The sequence below is a fragment of the Engraulis encrasicolus genome, chromosome 4 (genome assembly GCF_034702125.1).
Source record: "Engraulis encrasicolus isolate BLACKSEA-1 chromosome 4, IST_EnEncr_1.0, whole genome shotgun sequence".
Classification (NCBI taxonomy): domain Eukaryota; kingdom Metazoa; phylum Chordata; class Actinopteri; order Clupeiformes; family Engraulidae; genus Engraulis; species Engraulis encrasicolus.
In genome coordinates this window covers 14,220,727-14,243,490 of record NC_085860.1, presented here as the reverse complement: position 1 = coordinate 14,243,490, position 22,764 = coordinate 14,220,727, and the positions used below count along the sequence as shown (strand labels likewise).

The window sequence follows — 22,764 nt, the reverse complement described above, 5'->3', positions numbered from 1 at the left end:
AATTTCACCAGCATTTGGCTGGTTGGCTGGTGTTTATTTCTGTATACAGACGGTCCTTTGTATAACTGCCTGTAATTTTCCTTGTTGATCCATCGTCAGCATGCAGAACATCGGCGTGGCCCTGAACACGGAGGAGGTGACGGAGGAGGACGGCTCGACCCAGACGCAGGAGAAGATCATCAACATCTCCTACGAGCTCGCAGCCGAGGCCTCCAAACGCTCCAAAATCGTGGCTGGTGAGACACACACACACACACGTCACACACACACACACACGTCACACACACACACACACACACACACACACACACACACACACACACACACACACACACACACACACACACACAACAAACACACAACACGCACAGCACACACCGCTAGGTGTGTTTATTCAAAGCAACTTACAAACGGGAGATATAAACAAGCTAATAGGAGTGGATTGGAACACCGAGTAAGCAAAGGCATAGCAAAGCAAGACTTAAGTGTTATACTAAGAACATGATTAAGTGATAAGTCAGGCTTAGTTAATCTACAGGAAGTGGCAAACCTGCTAATAGATCCAACTGCAGTCATCATTTAGTTAAGAAATGAGGACTCCAGGCTCTTATATTATATGATTTACCTCTGCCTCAAGGTTAACTTAACCTTGTTTACTACTGAACCAGCTTCTTGGTATAATACACCCCAGGTTGGAGTTTACACCTGCAGGAAGCACTGAGATGCTGACACTGGCTAGATACGACACAGCTCTGCTAAACTAGAAACTAGAAACTAGGCAGACAGTCAAAGATAGAGTGAGGAAATGGAGGGGATGATATGAGCTTCTCTGCCAGTAAGCAAGTTTGTTTTGTTGACTTCCGTAGTATATTTATATCAAAGACATGCCAATATTTTTCTCCCATCAGAGGCGGCCTACATGTTTGTAAAGGCATGGCCAGCCAAGCTGAAATTCATTAGACTTCACAGGTTTTAATTTCCGCTCCTTCATCCTCCAAATCCTCTCTACTTTTAGCACTTGGTCAGTGCTCATTAAAGCCCTCCAGTAATCCCCCAGTGCACTTCCCATCTCCCCTTTGGGACTCGGTCCTTAGTCAGTCTTCCTCCCCCTCAGTCTTCTCTCCTTCTTATTACCCATCACAGAAACAGCAGTGGCAAAATGATCTCGCTTATTTCCATCGTATATCACGTCAAAATTATATTTAGTTAATATCATTATTATATTTAGTTATTTACCATTTTGATGAACTTTTTGAACATGCTCTGACTTCTTGTTGAGTTGAATTTTGTCTGAATTTGATTTTGTATATCGTGTGATGATGCAAGCGAGTGAATGCTGCATGAATCGCACAACTGCAATCAGCATACGTAGTTACTGGCAGCAAGTGCCAAACCAAAGCATTTATGTTTCTGTGACCGGGCTCATTAACGTTACTTGAAAGTGATCTGAGATGAAGACCTGCTTGTTATTAATATGCAAATGTTTTGCTGATTGTTTTGAGTCTTGCTGAATGTTTTTTTGTCAAGTGTTCTATTTTTTTGTGCGTTCCCAGATGTGTTTCTCTGTTAATCATCATCACAGTCCAATTTCCCCATTGTGAACACCACATCACGTTCACACAGGACATTTCTGAGGAAGGCGGCGCGTTGGCGTTGCTGATTGCATTTGTGTGTTTAATGTAGCATGTGTGGTGTGTTTATGTATGTATGTAATATGAATGTATGTATGTGTTTGTATTTGTCTTGTGTTTGCAGCCAAAAGTCTCCCATCCTCCCCCCAGTCCCCCGTGCCCCCCACATCACACAACCCCCTGCAGCTCACTGACGGGACGCACTTCATGTGTGTGTAGTGCCATAGCCCACAGTAAGGAGCCCAGACATCTCCATCTACATCTCCGTCTCCACCCAACTTTGTCTCCACTCCAGGCATCTTCTCTCCACTCCAGTCATTTTCTCTCCTCTTCTCCTTTTCCCTTCTGCTCTCTTCCCTTTTCTCCTCCACGTGCACACGTACACACATACACACACACACACACACACAGGCGCACACACACGCGCACACACACACTTTACTACTGCAGCAGACTCTCTCGTCGTTTTCTGATACTCTTGCATGCTGGCTGTCCTGTGTGTGTGTGTGTGTGTGTGCGTGTGTGCGTGCGTGCGTGCGTGCGTGCGTGCGTGCGTGCGTGCGTGCGTGCGTGTGCGCTTGCATGTGCGTGCGTGTGTTCATTCCTTTCCGAACAGAAAAGTAAATTGAAAGTGTCTCTTTCAAACAAGGCTGCTCTGGCGCACTATTCTGGTCTCTCTTGCATGCGGATAACAGTTCTCCTCTGTAATCTATCACTGCAATGCTAACCTATCAAATGCTTCAAAGGTTCTGCCAAGAAAATGAAGAATGTGTGTGCACAGTTAATGCTTTATTTTGCAGGGGGTAAAAATGTCTTCTGGCTAAGAAAAGCCAAAATCAGTATGTTTACAGAATAGAGTAGGAGAGAGATTTGTATTACTCCCCTATCCAGTAAAGACTTGTTTGTTTCACTGCAGAGGAAGGTCAGCCCAGGACATCTATTCTATCTATGACGGCACAGTTTACACTCATGTCCGAAGGACACCCCAATACCACTGCAGTGTATTTCATGCCAGCCTGTGTGCTTCTCTCTCTCTCTCTCTCTCTCTCTCTGTCTCTCTGTCTCTCTCTCTCTCTCTCTCTCTCTCTCTCTCTCTCTCTCTCTCTCTCTCTCTCTCTCTCTCTCTCTCTCTCTCTCTGCTTGTGTTGACTTTGTGAGTTGTGGTGCATGATTGGAATTCTGCGTAAGGAAACTTGCCAAAATTTCATTAGTATGTCGCCGTAGCAACTGTTTTTATCATGGGGTGGACAAGAGGGACTGTTGCTGATGCCGCTCCTACACTCCCCCAAATTAAAGGCAGGCAGGAAGGCAAGAGGGTGAACTCACTTTCCCAAAGGGTACAGCCATGCAGCCCGAGCCCATTAGTCTTTGTGAAAGTAGAGTCTGGCTTTGCCTCAGACAGCCCTCACGACAATATGTCCTGCACAGGCGCTACTTCACGCTCTCAGAATATCCCAGAATGGCTCAGTCATGACTCATGAAGATTTGTTCTATTTTTGAACCATTTCTTTTCTCATTCTTAGTTACTTTGCTTCAAGCAAGTGCAACTTTAACTCAAGTGTATGAAGCTGTATATAGGTGTTGAGTTTTTTTTTTTTTAAATATCAAAAGCAATAAGGGTCTAGCTTTTATTGCGGTCCCTGCTGTGCCTCCTGCCTCAAGCTGTTACGCTCACTGCCTCATGTCTTTTTCTTTTCGTTGCTGTCTACAGCACAAGCCCTGGCCTCGGTGAAAACCTACACATAAGACTCGGTGACTCGGAGAGTGACCTCCCGACAGCACACGGCGTCCTGGCCGAGCCAGACGGCTCCTCTGCAGGGACCTATACTAAGAGGCTGGTTCAGGAGTAAACCAGGTTAAGTTGAGAAGTAGATCATCTAACAGAAGAGCCTGGAGTCCTCGTGTTCCTTAGAGAATGAGAACTCCAGGCTCTCCTATTAGATGGTACCAGCTTCTTAGTATAGCCCTTTGGTGACACGGAGAATGACTTCCCAACAGCACACGGTGTCCAGGCCAGCCAGGCGGCTCCTCTCCTCTCCAGGCTTTATGAAAACGAAACGACTCCAAAAAAACAAGAAGAACCATTTCTGCACTGTGACACCACTTAACTCCCTCTATGTCACCACCTTGTCCCTTTCTTATGGCGGTGTAGATGTTTATATTCCTTTCACCAGTGCATCAGGCCTTATGGACACATACACACACACACACACACACACACACACACACACACACACACACACACACACACACACACACACACACACACACACACACACGGCACTTGCCATGCAGACAGACTGGGGACATATTCCATCAGTGTTGCTGGTGGTGGTGCTTCATACTGGACACATCAAACTGAACCCCGTTCAATGCCAACGTCCGCTACTAAAAGAGGACCGGACTGGATGCTTTTCAGAAATGGAGCAACTTTGGACTCTATGTTTTTAAATGGTTTCATTACGTTCTGTTCTTAAGTTATTTTGGATTTTTTTAATGACACATTTAACCCGTTTTTATCATTTTTAATCCCATATATTTTACAGTACACAACACTGCAATCTACAGTATTTAAATGCATAAACCCTATTGTTTTATATGTATAGATATATAGAGTATACATCAGCTGATTTACTAATCCATATGCTGCCTCTTTATCGCTGCCTTTAGAGAGAGTATTTTTCCTCCCTGAGACACAATTATTTATGTCTAAAAACGGCTTGCAGTTCATGTCAGAGTTGCCGACACACACATGAATGTTCTGGCTTTAAATATGCTTCATGTCTTTTCCCCTGCTCCCTGCCTTCTTTCGTGCTTTCTTTTTAAAAAGGATATTTAAATAGACATGTTGTTTTTTTTTCCTGGAATTCAATTTATTTTCCTGGTTGGTTTGGAATTCTGGACATAGAGAAGGGACTAGCACATGTAAAATAAGCAATAAGTAAAAGTTTGTAATTGCAGGATTGCAGAGTATTTTTTTGTATAAAATGTAATTATTATAAAAGAGGATCCTTGTGTATATACTGTACACAGAAGAGTGAACAGAGCTGGTGTATAGGAGACCACTAACTGGAGTCAGTATGCAAATGTTCATATCCCATCTGATTTCTATCATGTTAAATAAATGTTGATGTTCTTACCAAGTGCTTTAGTGTGTTGAACTTAAACATTGCACGCCTCATGCTAACACCATTTACATAAAATAATATTTTTCTCCTAGACTCAGTGCAAAATGGCACCTCAAGCTCCTTAATGATTTCACCTCATCATTTGCAGGTGCTAACAGGCCTCCACAACATGCACAACTGCAGTGTCATTTGGACTTCAAAGTAAAATGGCATGCAGGTTTGGTTAGGTGAAAATATTTTTTCTTGATCAAGGCACTCCAAAGAGTTGAAATGTCTTTATTTATAATGTCATGTCCACAGAGGACTTAAAAATATAAATACCTTTGTGCCTTGGTCAAGCTTTTCATCTAACCTGGATACTATAATCTTGGACCAACCGGCATGCAGCCAAAAGCTGTTTTGATTTACTATGAAGGGACTGAGCACACCCTTGCCTTGAAACAAATGTTCCATACAATCTTGCTTCCAAACGAGTTTTAAAAACATTGAAGAAGTGCTTAGAAACAACTGTGCTTAGACATTTATTTTGGCCCCAGCTTTTTGGTGCCGTAGTTCTTAGTATGACATGCAGTAAGTCGAATGTGTGTGTTATAGAAGATTTAAGTGTTCACAAGTTCTATAAAAAGAACCGTATTTCTGCTGGTGTTGTGTAATTTAGCTGTCGCTTTTCTTTTGGAAATTGCACAGGTAGGAAATAACTAATGAAGACGTACCGTAGAAGAACAGCAGATCAACTTCAGCCTGAACTAACACAGGAAATAACAGGCCTCAAATAGCAACAAGAAACAGACACCAAGAACAGAAACAAGTGCTAACAATAGCTTTCAGAAGGGAAAAGGCACTCGAATCCAGAACATTTCCCTTAAATTCAATTCACTTGGTTCATTAAATGCAGCATGCCGAGAACCCCGTCACCTTCTCCCTGCCTCTGACCTGGTGCGTCAAACGGCAGTCATCAAGCTAGTCACCCGTCCTCAATTACCCAGAGCCTAAAATAACCCTCTCCTGGGCCAGTAGGCACAGAGCCAGTGGACAATATGGCTGCAGCTTGTCACTGTAAGTAAGGGGCTAAACTCATTTTCAACACTTTTACCTGTTTCTCTCTCTCTCTATGTACAGTGGAATAACTGCTGTATATACAGTACTACGTAAGGTCATATTCTAGTGTTGTAATTACTTTAGGAGTACTTCTACTAATACTTCATACATATCTCTGTAGTCTGCATAAGGCCTACATGGGGAAAAAAGAATCCACAGGCTGCTGTAGAATGCACAGTGCCGCTGCAGTTGTAGGTGCCACTGCCTCCTGGGAAAGCAGACATGGACAACAGGACGCTAAACAGGCTTCATAAGAATCCTGTCAGAACGTGTGAGGTGCCACACATGCCCCAAAAACACAATTGTTGCATGTGCAGGATATAAAGGCTTGCATAACGCATAAGGTCACCTGACGAAGACCTTGCCGATCGGAACATTGTGCCATTTTTCATTGAATAAAAGCACAGCAAAGGAGCTTCTGTGGTGTTTGGATATTTTATTTGTCCTTCATAAGCGCCCTGCCCCTGCCCTGTGGTGGAGAGGAAGGTGTGTGTGTGTGTGTGTGTGTGTGTTTGTCTATAAAATCAGCACCTGGCTGCAGGAAGACCTTGCTCTGTGCCAGGCCAGTGACCTTCTGGAAGGGCATAGTGTGGCACGGAGGCCTTGGTTGGTCTGGGCACTTCCTTCCTACGGTGAGACCCTGCCCAGGGACGGTACAGTATACTGCTCTAAAAATGCAAAGTGCAGTAACTACGCCAACATTGAAACTGGGAAAAAAAATCTTTCAAAGCCTTCGAATTAGGCTGGATATTGTAATTTACTGCAAATTTGACATAGCAATATTTCTAAAACGGGGCACATTTGAACCACACGGCTTTCTTACAAGATAAAGACTTTTTCAGTCTAAACTCAATTTTTTGGTGGGGGACACACAAAGGGGTCAGTTGTCCTGTCCCCAGGGAAAAGGGGGCCCTTTCCAATGACTGGCCCGGGCATGGTCAAAGCTGTCGTCTGCCCAGCACGCTGCACTCAAAACAAATAAAACTGGACTGCACACCAGTAATCTGTCCAAGTGCTTGTAAAGTGCCACAAGTGGAGACATAAAAAACCTGTCAGTTTGATTTGCTAGTACTGTATATTCTGAGATGTTTTCATTCTGACAGGCTACCGTAGTTCCAAAGCGAGTAATGTGTCTGGGAGCAATCAACATCAACATCATACACACACAACGTTAGTCTTTTGTCCCTTCAAGGTCAATGTCATGTCATGCAATACACTTGTGTCAACACTGTGTGTTGATGTCCAGGCCGCTGTGGCCTCTAGGGGCAGATGGACCTCATGGGCATCTGGCACAAACACGGGTGCATTCCAATATGCGATCTTGCGTCCTCCACCTGTGCTTGTGGCCTCGTACCAGGAAGTAATACGTCGTGATGACATCACTGACAACAGCATTATATTTCAATATCTAGCAAAAGCTCAATTGATAAGTCATTTTCAAACAGGATGGCAAATGAAGAATATTCCCCTAGCTGACAATGGGGAAACTTAATTGTTTTCTCCATGGAGGCGAGGCGTCAGCAAAACGTAAGGCCACAAGCCCAAGTGGAGGACGCAAGGACACATATTGGAATGCACACCATGGAGCTACTGCCCACATCTACTCAGTCACCACAGGATGCCATACCCTGTCAATCTAATGAAAATATAATAAAAATATAGTACTGTACATTTTCAGTTTATGTGCATAAAGTGAATTTAATCACGACCCCATGTTCACTGTATGTTGAACAGCCCAGAATTAGATAAAACACGTCATATTATTTCTGGCTACAAACAAACCTAAATCATTCAAACCACTAGCATAATCTGAACAGACACTATATAGCCTACTGGCAGACTGGTAGACCTTGACTGCAACACTGCAGGTAATACAGTATTTATATTATTTATAAATAGCCTACCGTGGTAATGTAGAAAAACTAAACTGAATGAAAAATGTCTGCATTTAAAAATAAAGGGACATCGATTATAGATTTGATGTTTATTTTTGTATCTACCTGTAGGCCTACATGCAATGCAGTGAGGTTGTGAAAGCTGTCTGTTGGCTGGTACAACGTCGCCACCGTGAGGCAGAATAATGTAATGATGATTCGAGATAAATCCAATATCCAGACAGACATTGTGCATGTAAATTACAGAGTGGTACACTCAGTGTCAGAGTTCTTGATTTCACATAACTTTTTGTTTATGTTGTGCGAGTTTCATTTTAGTAATGTGTAGGCTGCATACAACTATACAAAATCTCAAATAAATCGCGTTCATGTTCAAGTTCATGGTTCATGTTCGTTCTTGAACATACCCCTTCAACGGCATTACGTCATCGTGTTCACGCCCCCCAGCGTCAGTTGTGGATCAACCCATCACTTTACCTGCTGGTTGCAAGTGGATGTTATGCAGCTAGCAATGGCGATCATCAAGTGATTATTTATGTAAACGGTGTTTAGGCTGTTTGAGCAACGGCCAAAGTACAGTTTACACCGGCACAATGGCCTCAACACCAGCTGACAGTAAGGCCGAAGCTGTCGACGAGCAGAGTAGCGAGCTAAGCACGGAGTTGGTGGAAGCTGAAGGGGTTTCGGGCCTGATATCAAACGACAAGTCAAGCGTCACGGTGGTCGAGGAAAGTGTTGAAGCAGCAGATGGCGGGGAAGAAAAGAAAGATGAGATTGACAAGGAAGTCCCATCGGTGGTGGACGTTGTCGTGAAAGACGAACAGTCAACTGTGGACTGCAGCAGCGAAGTGTCGCCAGCTGTCAATGATGGCGAAAGCAGCAATGCTCCCACAGCGGTGGAAAATGACAGCAGCACCGCTGGTCCACTGGAACGTGAAGATGCGACAGAGGCACCGAAGGCGGTGAAGCAGGAACAAACGCTGGCAGATGAAAATGATTCCCCTGCAAACAAGCAATGCACTGGATTTAAAGCGAACGAGGAAAGTACTTCTACAGATAAAACTGTGGCGAACGAAGGCAACGAGGAAGACGACAAGAGGCGAGCTAGCATAGAAATGTCGTCCTCTGATGGAGAGCCGCTCAGTCGCATGGACTCCGAAGACAGGTGGGTAATCCTGGCCCTATTAAATCACATCATTTAGTCGACAGTGGTATTGTGGCTGAATGTTGATAACGGTTCAGTTTTGCTGCATTTGCTTTTTATTCCACAAGTCGGTCCCTTTAAACTGTGGTATGACACGCATGAAGCAACTTCTGTGAACATTTGACTTGTAGCTTACGCCAACTGTCATCTGTGAAGACCATGTTGGTGCTGCTACTGATAGACTCGTATACTGTGGAAGTTGATGCATTTGCTACCATGCATTGACTGGTTGCATGCGATGCTAGTGACACATAATACATCTCTCTCTCTCCTTGTGCTGTTTTTGTGAATGGATGGTATGTCCCCGTAGTGCATCATGTTGTTCTATTCAGTCACTTGCAACTTTACATGCGAACCAGAAAAAATAATATCATAAATGGGTGAATATCTGATGGAGGCGAGTTTGCCTCTTTCTTCCCACTGAAGGTGATCTGCCTTCTGGAGAGGAAGAGCAGGGGGAGTTCAGTGTGAGCTCCTATGCATGAAGGGGTCCACATTGCTTAAAGGGACACTCCACCCATTTTGCATTAGGCTTTCCATTGATAGACAGCCAGTCATACTTTTGAATGGTCTTTCAAACATTTCTCAATTCCCCCTGAGATAGGAGAAAACCGCATTCATCTCTTAACACTTCCTATGTCAATGATGTAAAAATGGTCATTTTGCATCATCGACATAGGAAGTGTAAGAGAGGTGGATTTCTGTTGAGACTACAAGCCTTTTTCCCACCTTTTCAAGCCCGCCCATAGGGGGTTGGACCTAATGCTCTAACAGACCTATCACAGATCAGTGTCCCAGTGCTTTTGAAATCACTGGCATTGAGGCTCCAGTAAGCAGTGTTGCCAGATTGGGCTGTTTCCCACCCAATTGGGCTGCTTGGGATGGCCGTCTGCAGGTAAAAAATGGCGTTTTACAGGAAAACTCGCGCCAATCTTTCCCATCGACATCAATAGAATTGGGCGGGATTTAGTGCTTCCAGGTGGATTTTGTGTATTTTTTGGGCTGGAAATCATCGCCCTCATCTGGCAACACTGCCAGTAAGTCACTGGCATAGCTGGAAAGGAGAAGCTGGAGCACACTGCAGCTTAGTTTTCAAGACTTTATTTTGTGCACACACCCGACCAACGTTTTGTTGCTACACCTTCTTCAGAGTCAAACGATAGCAAGAGAGAGACACACATTTCAGGACTTGACATTCACAGGTGATCCCACTTGGTTTGGCTAAATTGGTCTCATCTCATTGCAGGTAATTGACCCCACCCCCCAACACCAGGACAAGATTGCAGACAATTAGACAGAGAGGCTTTGTGGAAAGGCATTTTGGATTCATACTCTAAATTCAGTGGAGCCTCAGGGCATAAATGAGGAACACAATATGTCTTGTTCTCTGTAACAAATTGTTCCAGCATCGCGGCTGTGGTCTTCTAATAATTGTAGCTGTGGTTTTATTGACAATGTTCTTTGTGTATTGTTTTTTTCACTTTTTTATTTTGTTTTGGGAAGTTGGCAAGCTGTCTAATTGTCTACAATCTTGTCCTGGTGTTGGGGGGTGGGGTCACCTGCAATGAGATCAGACCAATTTAGCCAAACCAAGTAGGATCACCTGTGAATGTCAAGTCTTGAAATGTGTGTCTCTCTCTTGCTATCATTTGACTCTGAAGAAGGTGTAGCAACACAGAAACGTGAAAAAACTAAGCTGCAGTGTGCTCCAGCTTCTCCTTTCCAGTGATGTCTGTCCCACTGTGATGCACCTGCAAGCAGGGTTGCCAGATGAGGCTGATGATTTCCAGCCCAAAAAATGCTCAAAACCAGCCTAGAAGCGCAAAAAAAAAACGCCCAATTCTATGGATTTCTATGACCAAAAATTGGCGTTTTTCTGCTAAAATGCCATTTTTAAATGTCATCCTAAAGCAGCCCAATTGGGCGGGAAACCGCCCAATCTGGCAACACTGCCTGCAAGCTGAGGGAGGGATGATGCTTATGTCGCCTTCACCAGCTCGGGACCTCTCAAGACAGCTGACGACACAGCTCACATCACAATCGAGTTCTGGAGTTTGGCACATGAACGCCACAGACCCCGGAACAATCGGGATTCATGCGTGTCTTGTTTTGGTTCTCTTTTCTTTTTTTTTCACCTCACCTTGAGCCTCCAAACACACGACATATCATTTTAGCTTAAGTAGGCTAAATCAAACAGTCAGAGACCAGCATTACTGACATACTGTATGTACATCTGCAATTGAATGACATCAACTGGTGTTGTTGATAGTGATTACAAGATGATATTTTAGCATTTATGATACTGTTTACATGCTAGTTCCATGCATGGGCGCCATGCTGATGATGCGTGTGTCGTCATACAAAACACAAGCTCGGGAACTCGTTGTTCTATACTTCTGCCAGAGATCAACCTCCATAATTATCGATCTGACACTGCGTCACCAAATATTCACGCCCACTTTCCCGAGGTTTTAGGTCGACTTTCTTGGGATTCTCGACTTTTTGAACGAGGTAATAGAGTCCCAAATAACTGGGTGTGGCCTGTGAAACTTGAGCATTGCAGTGCATTATGGGGATTGTTGTCACAAATCCACAAGCACTAAAAAGTCATTTTCTGCCTTTTCTTGGCCAAGAAGGCACCAAATTAGAAATGTATGTTACTATTCTACTATACATATGACCCACTTTCAGTAACATATTCATGTCTCCACCGGTGGAATGCCCCTTTAATGTTGTTCCTTCTGTATTCTTTCTCTCTTTCTCTCTTTTCTCTCTCTCTCTCTCTCTCCCCCCCCCCCCCTCTCTCCATCTCTTTCCCTCCAGTATCAGCAGTACTCTGATGGACATGGAGAGCACTGCCTCCAGTGGTCGCTCGACTCCTGCGATGATGAACGGTCAGGGCAGTGTGGCCCCCTCCTCTGCCAAGAGCCTGCTGTACGCCTGCTGCTGGGACCACTGCCCCAAGTGCTTCAGCTCCAGCCCTGACCTGGCCGAACACATCCGCTCAGTACACGTGGACGACCAGCAGGGGGGCGTGAGTACTGCTGCACACACATACACACACACACACACACACGAACACACACATGGCCCTGGCCGAGACCTGGACGAGCATATCCGCTCAGTACACGTGGACGACCAGCAGGGGGGCGTGAGTACTGCTGCACACACACACACACACACACACACACACACACACACACACACACACACACACACACACACATACACACACGACAGACACACACACATGCACCACACACACAGCCCAGACCTGGCCGAGCACACCCGCTCAGTACACGTGGACGACCAGCAGGGAGGCGTGAGTACTGCTGCACACACACACACACACATACACATACACACACGACAGACACACACACAGCCCAGACCTGGCTGAGCTCATTCGCTCAGTACACGTGGACGACCAGCAGGGAGTACTGCAGCACACACACACACGTACACACGGCACATAAACATGCACGACACATGCACGACACACACACACATGCATGCACACACATGCACTCACTCGCATGCACACATACACCCATTCACATGCACGACAAATACATACACACACACACACACCCACCACACACATGCACTCACATGCACACACATACACGGCACACACATGTTGCTCGTCAATGCTGCACACAACAATGCTTATGATTATTAGCCTTTTGCAACCTATTCTACGTAAAAGCTATCATAGTTTTGCTATCATATTTTTATTGTATAATGTTGGCAGAGGTGAAAAAAGAAAACGAATTAAGTAAATACAGCAATGCATCGCAATAATACATGTATCGCAATGCATCGTGATAGTATCACATCATGGTTTGTGTATAGTGATGCGCATCGAATCCTGAGCCCCTTGCCAATGCCCACCCCTAATCTCGATGGCACCAAGTTTACCTACAGCTACATGCTACAACCCAGTGGTTCCCAAATGCTTTCAGCAGAGACTCACTTTAGGACCCAAGAATATTTTCGCAACCCCAACCCCCCATATTCGAAGGCATTTTTTGTGTCTATTAATATTGCTAGATTTTCAGTTAATAGTTTGCACAGAAGTTGCAGTGGAAATGCACAGGACAGCAAATGCATCCATACAAGTCGCCATGCAAGTGAATACTGTTCTTAACCAAATTATGAAATTATATTAGCTGTGAACATGTGGATTTCCCAAATTTATGCAAAGTCCTCTTTGTCCGTGACCCCTCTTCAGTAATTCCATGATCCCTCTAGGTGCCCCGGCCCCCCGTTTGAAAACCTTTTTACGCAACCTATGATCCTGTTAGTCTGTGTGTCCACCCACGATGTCTGTGCTCGCCTACAGGGGGCGCCAAACACACACCATGATTAGAGCCGCATATAAATACTCATTTGGCTCTGAACATCAGATGCATGTAGTGTTGGACGGGGAGCCAGCTCTGATGGCTGTAGTTTGGTGCTGAAGTTGTCCTGTGTCACCTCGCTCTGAAGTTGTCCTCTGTCATCTCGTTCCTTCTTCATTCAGGAGTTCCGGTGTCTGTGGAAAGGCTGTAAGGTCTACAACACGCCCTCCACCAGCCAGAGCTGGCTACAGAGGCACATGCTCACACACAGCGGAGACAAGCCCTTCAAGGTACAGTAAGAGCTCACTCCAAGAGACTCCCTCTCTCTCACACGCACACACGCACACGCACAGTTCAAGTGTCCCTTTCACAGTAAGATCAGTTTTTTATACCTTATACTGTAGTGTAAGTTGCTTACTAATAAGCATATTTGCAAGGACTTTTACTGGAGGCGCTGAACAACATACACTACTGTTAAAGGCTTGCCTCAACATACACACTGCTGTTAAATGCTTCTCTCAACATACACACTACTGTTAAATGTTTATCTATAAAGGTTGCCTAGTTCATCATAGGGTTAACATCATCAATATCTGCCAAAGTCCTCCAGTTTCTTTTGGTGAAACATTGCCACAGAGGTAAAAGAGGAAGGCACTTTGCAACACTGGTCAACTGAATGGACACACCCCCCTGTGGTTCGATTAATCCAAGGTGAAGAACCACTGCCATAAAGTTGTCAGCTGTGTGATGGATAATAGCACTCATATCTCATGCACTCTCTCATGGGCTCTCTCTGTCTGTCTGTCTCACTCTCTTTCCCCATCTCTCTCTCTCTCGTTCTCTCCCTCTCATTCACTCTCTTTCCTCATCCCTCCATCTCTCTATCTCTCTCTCTCTCTCTCTCTCCCCTCTCTCTCTCCCTCCCTCTCCATTGCTCCCCATAGTGTGTGGTAGGAGGCTGCAATGCCAGCTTTGCGTCGCAGGGGGGTTTGGCCCGTCACGTGCCCACCCACTTCAGTCAGCAGAGTTCGTCCAAGCTGTCCAACCAGGCCAAGCTGAAGGAGGAGTCCCCCTCTAAAGCCGGCCTCAACAAGAGGAAGCTCAAACTCAAAAACAAGCGCAGGAGATCTCTACGTATGTATCAAGCAGCTGCTGTGTGTCTGTGTGCTTGCATGCGTGCGCGTGTGTGCTGCGCGTGTGTGCTACATGTGTGCGTGCGTGCGTGTGTGTGTGTGAGCGCGTGTGTGTGTGCGCGTGTGTGCGTGTGCGTGCGCGTGTGTGCGTGCGCATGTGTGCGTGTGTGTGCGCGTGTGTGCGCGTGTGTGCGTGTTTGTATTTTAAGGGAGAATTCCTGTGCTACCCTTGACAACACAGCATTTTTCTTGTTCAGCCTTTTTCGAGATCCCAACATTCTGATGGGGGCAATGTTTTGGTTTTTTTTTGTTTTTTTTTTTAAAACCTTTAAATGCGTCTCAACATACTCCAAATATCCAAATGTTATTCCACATCTGCAGACAGTCACATTACAACAAATAAGTTCTGGGATGATATAAGGTGACCCCTTTTGAAAATGTAAACAAACCATGACCCCATTACAATGTCTAAGATCCTGGAAAGGGCTGAACAAAAACTGCAGTTACTGGTAAGCAAGTGTAGCATGATCAAAACAAATGCATGTTGAAATCATCAGGAATTCTCCTTTAAATGTACAGTCTTGTGTGCCCCTGTTTTTACAGGCGGAAGTGGTCCTCTTTGTGAGAGTGTGAGTGTCCATGTGTGCCTGCGTGCGTGCGTGTATAAGTGTAGCATATTACGTGCGCGCGCGCATCCATATACAAACACTATTCCCTTTAATAATGACCCATATGTTGTTGATTATGGGTCGTATGTTCAACATATTTTCCCGGCTTTGAATGCCATCTTGGGCCGCTTGCTAGCATTAACCTTGAAAACAAGTCAACACAACATGCATAGTACCTTCCTCTTCGTACGGCCCATTTGTTGCTCATCCTCCTGCCAGGGGCTTATTTGTTGGGCTTTTCAGTGTGCATTAGCTTGGCATATTAGTATTGGCATTAGGACGTATTGACGTTGACTTTGGGATATGTTGATGTTGGCATTTGGGATCACTTATAAAGACATAAGCCAGCTTGCAAATACGTTCTACTACAAACACACATAGGTTGTTCCCTCGACAAAATGTGTTTTCTTTGCCCTGAGGCAGTCAAAGTATTGCAGGATACCTCTCTCTGCTGGGTCAGCTTCGGCCTGCCCTGCAGCCTTAATGAAAAGGTGCGCAGTAGGCCTTTAAGCGCACATGTGGCCGGGCTGCCACTGGCTGGCTTAGTGTAAAGGCCTCATTTCTCCTCATGGATGCCACTAAAAACCAGCACAAAAAAAAAAAGTTGAGCAAATCTGCAACTTCTGATTCCTGCCCATGTATAGCAAAAATTCCCTGATCCAGCGAGAGCTATTTCATGATTAGTACTTGCTCCCCGTAACCAAGTATGTCGGAATATTTTTCTGCGGGCCTGCGATATATGGCCGGGTCTCGTTTCGAGATAGGCCCCTTTAAGCTGAGAAAAAGAGCAGCTTGCTGATCGCATAATGCATGGGTATGCAGTAAGCAGAGGTTCAGATTCATTTAGGGCTAGTCTGCATTGATTGGATTGCCTTTGTGGATAGTATACTGAGATGATTATAAAAATGATGATGATAATTTTGTTTTATATAGCGCCTTTCTAAACAGCCAAGGTCGGCGGTCGCTGTGTTTGTACTGAGTAAGTGTGAAAATCGTTGGATGTGATTAAATGGTGCGATTTCCTGACGCTGCGGAACTGAACGCTCTAGACCGTGTTGTCTAGACAAAAGTGTAACCAGGCACAGAGAAACACACACACACACACACACACACCAGAAGTTTTTTTTAACTGAGTGGAAGAGTATCTGTCTTCAAGTTTGTTGTCACTAGGTGTCACCAAATAGAACTTTTTTGTTGGATGGTGATGTCATACGGCAGCTTTGAGAAATCTGAGGCACTCAAGATTGTGTTGCAGCCAAATAATACATAATAAAGACGTCAATCTTGAGTACCCCGGTTTTCTATCTTGTACCTCCTCTACGTTTCCCCATCTTGCTCAAGTTAAAGAGTCCCCACTGAGGAAAAAAGGTGAAGATGCTGCCATTGTCAAGCGGGCATGTATGTCCACAATAAGGGAAATGCAGTTTTGGGCAGCATGTGTCATCGCTCTCCCCAGACTATTCTGTATTTCCACTCAGTTTTGAGAGCTTACGTACTTGAGGGTCTAAAGGATTTTCATATTCGTCCAGCTCCCGAACCGCCATGCAACCGAACTAATCAAGACTGAGGGAATTTTCAGAGATGTGATGTAGTCAGAGTTTAAACATTTTGGAGAAGGGAAAAATAAGTGAAACATTCAGTTGTTTTAGACAACAATAGCCGCTTGCATTGGACTCACTCGTCAACATTCATTCTGTAATTTCGACTGTATTTGTTGAGTATGTGACTAGTTAATGTAGCATCGCACAAACAATGTCCGACAAGTGGTTTCTCCAATCACGTGCAAGGATTTTTTGATAAACCACCACGCCTTTGCAGACCTAAGAGTTTGCCATAATTTCAAATGAATGTTCGTGGAGCAAAGTGGCAGCCATTCATCTGACGACAGCCAGGTAACAACGTCAGAAGCCTCTTTGTGCACTGAGTCATTCGTGATCGTATTGGGTGAATAGTTAGGTGTTACTCCCTGTGATGCCTGTAGAGGCTAAAAGACTGTTGCTTAACAATGTGCGTCTGAGAGGAAAATGTGTGTGTTGGGAATGGGATGACCCCATCTTGCACTCATGCAGGCTAACATGTCTTCATTGTTTCATTACTGGAAAAGGAAATTGAAGTGTGCGTGTGTGTGTGTGCGCATCTGCGTGCGGGTGTGTGTGTCCGCGTATGTGTGTGCATGTGTGTCAGAGGAGGAGTGCTTGTTTGTTGTGTGTGTGTGTGTGTCTTACTGTAAGTGTGTGTGTTTCTCCAAAGTTTTCCTGCACAGCTAAACTGTAGCTAATTTATTATGGCAGGAGGTATAAACTCTTCTTCACAGATCATCATCGTGGTGGGTTTGAGCCTCTCTGCTCTATCTCACATGAGGGCGAGGAGGACGGGGGGGGGGGGGGGGGGCATTGGGGGGCATTGGAGGCCTGGGGGGCCATTGAAGGCATTGAAAGCATAACTCAGCTTTGCATGGATGAGCCTGGTAATAAGGAACAGACCCCAGAATCAGCCTCCAGCGCAGTCAGAGATTGTCATCTGGCCTCCTCAGCTGAAAACTCTCCTCTTCAGGCTCTGGAGCTTCTCCTCATTTGCGTCAAGCTTAGGTTATCCAGTTTTTGTCAGTAGATAGCATTGTCTTTTTTTGGTCCTTTTTTCTTAATTCATGTTCCATGCTTGACGCATACTCTCTCCCTGTCTGTCTCTGTCTGTCTGTCTCTCTCTTTCTCTCTCTCTGTCTCTCTCTCCCCATTGCTTTTTCCACATTCGTTCTGTCTTTCACTCTCGCTGTCTCTCTCTCCCCCCTTTTTCCCTCTCTCTCTCTCTCCCTCCAGCTCGACCGCACGACTTCTTCGATGCCCAGACCATGGACACCATCCGGCACCGTGCCATCTGCTTCAACCTGGCAACCCACATCGAGAGCCTGGGCAGTGGCCACAGTGTAGTCTTCCACAGCACCGTGAGTATGCAGAGCAGCGCCTGGCAACCACACACTCGCCTGAAGGCGCCATCCTCCTCCTCCCCTCTTGCCCACTCTTGTTCTCGCTCGCTCTCTCTCTTTCTTTCTATCTCGCTCTCGCTCTCGCTCTATCTCTCTCTGTCTCTCTCTGTCTCTCTCTCTCTCTAACGCACTCTCTCTCTCTCTCCTTTCTCCTCTGTCTCTCTCTCTCCTCCTTAGCGAACCCACTCACCCAGCCCACCTCTCTCCCTCTCCTCCTCTCTCTTTCTCTTTCTCTCCTCTGTCTCCCTCTCTCTCTCTCCCTCATTGTACCCACTCGCCCAGCCCACCTCTCTCCCTCTCCTCCTCTCTTCCCCTCTCTTTCTCTTTCTCTCCTCTGCCTCTCTCTCTCTCTCTCTCCCTCGTTGTATCCACCCCCCACCCCCCCCCCCCTTGGGCTCTCTGTGGTTCAGTCGTAGCCACAGCCTCGCAGCCCTCTCGGCCCCCGGGAGAAAACGAAAGTGAGAGTTTCGCACTGTGGATGGGCTGCCTCCTCCGCTATGTTACGCACATACAGTCTAAGCTCATGTTGTGTGAGGCATGTAAGTAAAGGGCTTGAAATGAACTGGGGCCTCTTCCTAACCAGAAGGAATTGCGCAGGGTTGCAGAACGTGCATAGCGGCCGTGTTTCTGCAACTTTTAAGCATCCTGCTTGTCCTAGCTGCATTTCAGTAGTGCAGTGTTGCTCTATCTACTTACCTACATGCTCAGAATTCTTGGCAATTGCTGCAATTTCGTTTTAAAGAAAGAAAATTATATACTTCTTCTTAAACAATATGAACTCTAACTTGGATCACTTTTCTCTCATCAAACAGCACTTCATCTGTAGTATGTGTGAGGCACCACACTGGAAGTCATCAGTAGACGGATCCTCTCTGACGTCGTTGTTTACACATTTCAAGTTCCATCGCAGAGTAGGTGGCAAGGAGCAGCGCGTTTTACATGTAGCGCGATGGTTTTTGAACATTCACAGGAGTATTTAGTGGCTCACTGTTTAGGTGCTGTTGGTTGCACAGTCCTCCTGACATGACTAAACTTTACCATACCAAGATTGCTTGGTCATAGAGTGGGGTCGGGGATCAAAACTGAGCTGGAAAAATGCAGTAGCATGCAATATGGTCACTTAGCCTTGTTGCGTGAATGCACAAAAAATCAAGTACCCAGAAGATATTTTAATATGACTTATTATATAATACGGTATAATTATTACCTCCATCCTATTCCTACCACGTCTGAAAAACCACCGCAGAAGACGTGTAAACTCATGCCTCAGTTCAGGCAACCTATAGTAAAAAGTCTCTTTGGTCTAACAGCTCGCATTTATGACAACTTGGAATACATTGGATTGATCCATTGTTTGACTCCTAGTGCTAGGCTTTTAGCTTGGCAAGTTTTCTGATCGGGTTGGCTATTTCACACTTAAGTGTGCTATGAAAAATTGGTGGTTGTGTTGTCAAGATATGAAGTTTCATGCCAGGGATTTCACCCACTAAGTGCATTTGGAAACTTTCACGTCTCTTTTCTTGCCACATAATTTGCTGCACATGTGCACACATCTTTAAACAAAGATCTACCTAGTTCTACATTAACAATGTCATCAACGTATATCAATAATCCTGTTTGACATGAACACCCTCTGATTTGAATTTGTTATGAAACTAATCTGTTCCACCGACTCTCTCCCATGTGTGTGATTGAGTTGCAACACACTACTTTGCTCTCTGCAAGACTGTGCAAATTCTGGCTTTGATTGTAGCCAAGGCATGTATGCGTGTCAAGCGGATAAAACACAACCGCCCGATGTTTTCCTCTGTTTCTCCAGCAATGTATGCATATTTTACCCTTAACTTACACGAGTGTCAGCGGTGGTCTTTGACAGATGTGAGCCAGGCATTGTGTTGAAAGGCTGCATTGCATGCCAAGTCAATAGCTGGCCCTTGTCCGACATAATTGTGCATCTACAGATAACATTACACAATCACTATGGATGAAAGTTGGCCTTTTTTCAAAGTAGTGACATTGATATTTGGCTTGCATGTCCATTACGACTATACGTAATGCAGCATATTATGTCATCTTGTATTATATAGACCATCACGAGTTGATCACATGTTCTTGCAAACATAGTCGTCCACACAAATAGCCTTGTAAGTTGAACTGCAGTCCGTCCCACCATCCCTGGTTGCGATCCACATGGCTCTCCATAACGCATAACTCTCCCCTAGTATAACAATAATTCATATGTTATGTTGATCCACAGTTTCACATTCCAGTGCTTCTGATTGCTACCTCCTGCAATAACATCATATTCATCAGGAACTGTCAGAAAATATGATGAATTGAAGGGGGAAAAAGCAAATACCACATCAGCTCCCAAAATAAATAGATTTGTCAGGGCGCAGCGATGTATGGAGAGGAGCGGGTTGTAGGTAGCGTTGAACTTCAGAGCAGTCATTATTCTTCCTGCTCGGCGTTCATAATGTAACCCTTTGTCCCCCCTGTCTCATTTGTTTGGCTTTCAGACTAAAATACGGTCTGTCAGATCCAGAACAATGCGGACATAATCTCACTCTCTGAGACGCGAGGCCCCATTACTGTAGGATGCAATACATTCTGTGAAGGATTTGTACTTACTGTAGCAGGGATATTTATTACAATAGCCGAGATATAGCTGGCAGGGCTGTAGGACTCGAGTCCGGACTCTGCCCTCGACTCAAGTCCGTTTTTTTAGAGACTTGGACTTGTCTCGAACTCTGTATTGTTTGGACTCTGACTTGTCTTGGACTGGGACATTGGTCTTGCCAAATTAGGCTTTTGGACTCGCCCGGGTCTGTCATCATTTTGTTTAGAAGACTGGCCGTCATAGATTCTAAAGTGGAGCTTGAAATGCAATAACAAACAAGTTTGTATTCACATCCATGGCACATTATTGACATTCATCCTTTTCATTGCTTAACACTGACCGACATGTGACTCGGACTTGCCTTGGACTCTAATCTTTTTGGATCGGTCTTGTCTCGGACTCGAACCTCTTTGGACTCAGACTTGTCTCGGACTTGACTGTTCTGGTCTTGGTCTTGGTCTTGTCTTGGACTCTACAAAGGTGGACTTGACAACAGCTGGGATATTCAGCTGCTGGCAATGAAACATGGTTTTGGAGGAAAAGCATTTCTGTACTTTCGCTTCATAGTAGCTGTACTTGTTGGGGTTTGTTTTTTTTTTTTTAATAAAAAAACTTAAAATGGCCTGTTCCAAAGTATTACGCAAATCAGAGTTTGAAAACATTTTTGTTTTGTAAATGACTGGAAATTGTCATCTGTGAAATTAAAAGCATTCGCAGGTCTCACTTAATGAAATCATTGGTCATCTCTCAACTAGGGCTCTTTAGAAGATGAGATAATGTCTCAGTTTGACCTTCCTGTATACTAAATAAAGGTCAAACTAATAAAAACTAAAAGCCATTGTATGGCACTAAGAAGGCGCTGGATCGACCGTAAGCCCATTGCATCTGAAGACTCTCCAAGACACGGTACATTCAGAAGAGTCATCTGGGCTGAAGTCGTCATCCACTGCACTTGCACAGACACACATGGCTGATGTTGTCTGAGAAAATCATTCCCATAATTGTGCTGGTTCTGATTAAAATAATTAGTGTACTGTCTGTCTGTCCCTGCTGTCATCTGTTTTGGGTTTAGCGGATGGCTCAGCTGGCTGAAGTCATGGATGTCTCTTAAGTCATTTTACTCCCAAGGGTGAAACATGGACAGATGTGAATGGCTGACTCAACTATGCGTAGTTCAGATCAAGTCAAACTATTGATTGCAACAACAATAGTGGCCTGAAAGCCTATATGTAAGACGTTAATTTGTGCTAATTTGTTGGCTCTGCCTTGGCTGAAGCCATAAAAGATGCTGTGCCCACAACGCTATGACCTTAGTGCAGAAATAGAGCGTCTATACAACAGATGCTATCTCTACACATTCAAAATAATAATGTGATCATTTGGACTGTTAAGTCAGATGTTGGACAAGTATCTACATGTACTATAGTGTAGATTAGATTATCCTTTCTTCTTGTTAGGAATTACAAACTCGAATCCAGTTTACTGTAGTTCTGTACTCCTCTGAATATTTTGTGGTGAAGCTGAAGTGACACGACGTACCATACCGTATATGCTCTTCTCATCCTGTAGATGTTATGGTTAGACTGGTCTGGCTTTTGTCTCTATTAACCCCTGAAGACACGGCCCCTGTTATAAATTAGCTGTTACCAGAATGAAAATAAAAATAATTAGTGTACTACATCTGACATCTAGCCGGGAATTAAGATAATCTCTTAATTTTGCATTAATTGACCATCTCTACAGATGTGTGTGTTGCTTTTGGGGTTGATTGTAAGATGAGCGGGCACTGGGTAGCACTGATATTGACTGCCTGATATTGACTGTCTGTAAGCCATGTGTGGCAGTGTGGCTCAGCTGTATGTGTGAATAAATGCCCGGCTGTTCATTCACAAGCATGCGCACTCCACTGTGAATGGCTCTTTGACTGTGTTCCCCTCCTCGCTCTACCTCCCTCCCTCGCACTTCTTGCCATTTTGTTGTCAATGGCTTGCAGTTCCGCATTAGCACACCAGGGGGCAGTATGTCACTTACACGTTGATGAGAGGCGCACAGGCACAGCAC

The 22,764-nt window shown here is 44.8% G+C and overlaps 2 protein-coding genes across 9 annotated transcripts in view; both read left to right on the top strand.

The window, feature by feature from the left end:
- LOC134447334 (pleckstrin homology domain-containing family A member 5-like) overlaps positions 1–4,770 on the top strand; it is a 159,379-nt gene extending 154,609 nt beyond the window's left edge. For 7 of the 8 annotated variants that reach the window (XM_063196751.1, XM_063196753.1, XM_063196750.1 and 4 more), the window contains 3 exons: positions 100–236; positions 1,756–1,864; positions 3,343–4,770. In XM_063196751.1, coding sequence (XP_063052821.1) covers positions 100–236; positions 1,756–1,850 — 232 coding nt within the window. In that variant the 3' untranslated portion in view covers positions 1,851–1,864; positions 3,343–4,770. The remainder of the gene's footprint in view (positions 1–99; positions 237–1,755; positions 1,865–3,342) is intronic. The other variant, XM_063196748.1, reaches the window with a different exon arrangement.
- Positions 4,771–8,220: 3,450 nt separating this feature from the next.
- The window catches only part of LOC134447332 (zinc finger protein aebp2-like), a 50,407-nt gene continuing 35,863 nt past the window's right edge, over positions 8,221–22,764 (top strand). Inside the window, exons 1-5 of the mRNA XM_063196744.1 lie at positions 8,221–8,917; positions 11,780–11,990; positions 13,482–13,589; positions 14,244–14,433; positions 17,917–18,041. Coding sequence (XP_063052814.1) covers positions 8,346–8,917; positions 11,780–11,990; positions 13,482–13,589; positions 14,244–14,433; positions 17,917–18,041 — 1,206 coding nt within the window. The 5' untranslated portion in view covers positions 8,221–8,345. The remainder of the gene's footprint in view (positions 8,918–11,779; positions 11,991–13,481; positions 13,590–14,243; positions 14,434–17,916; positions 18,042–22,764) is intronic.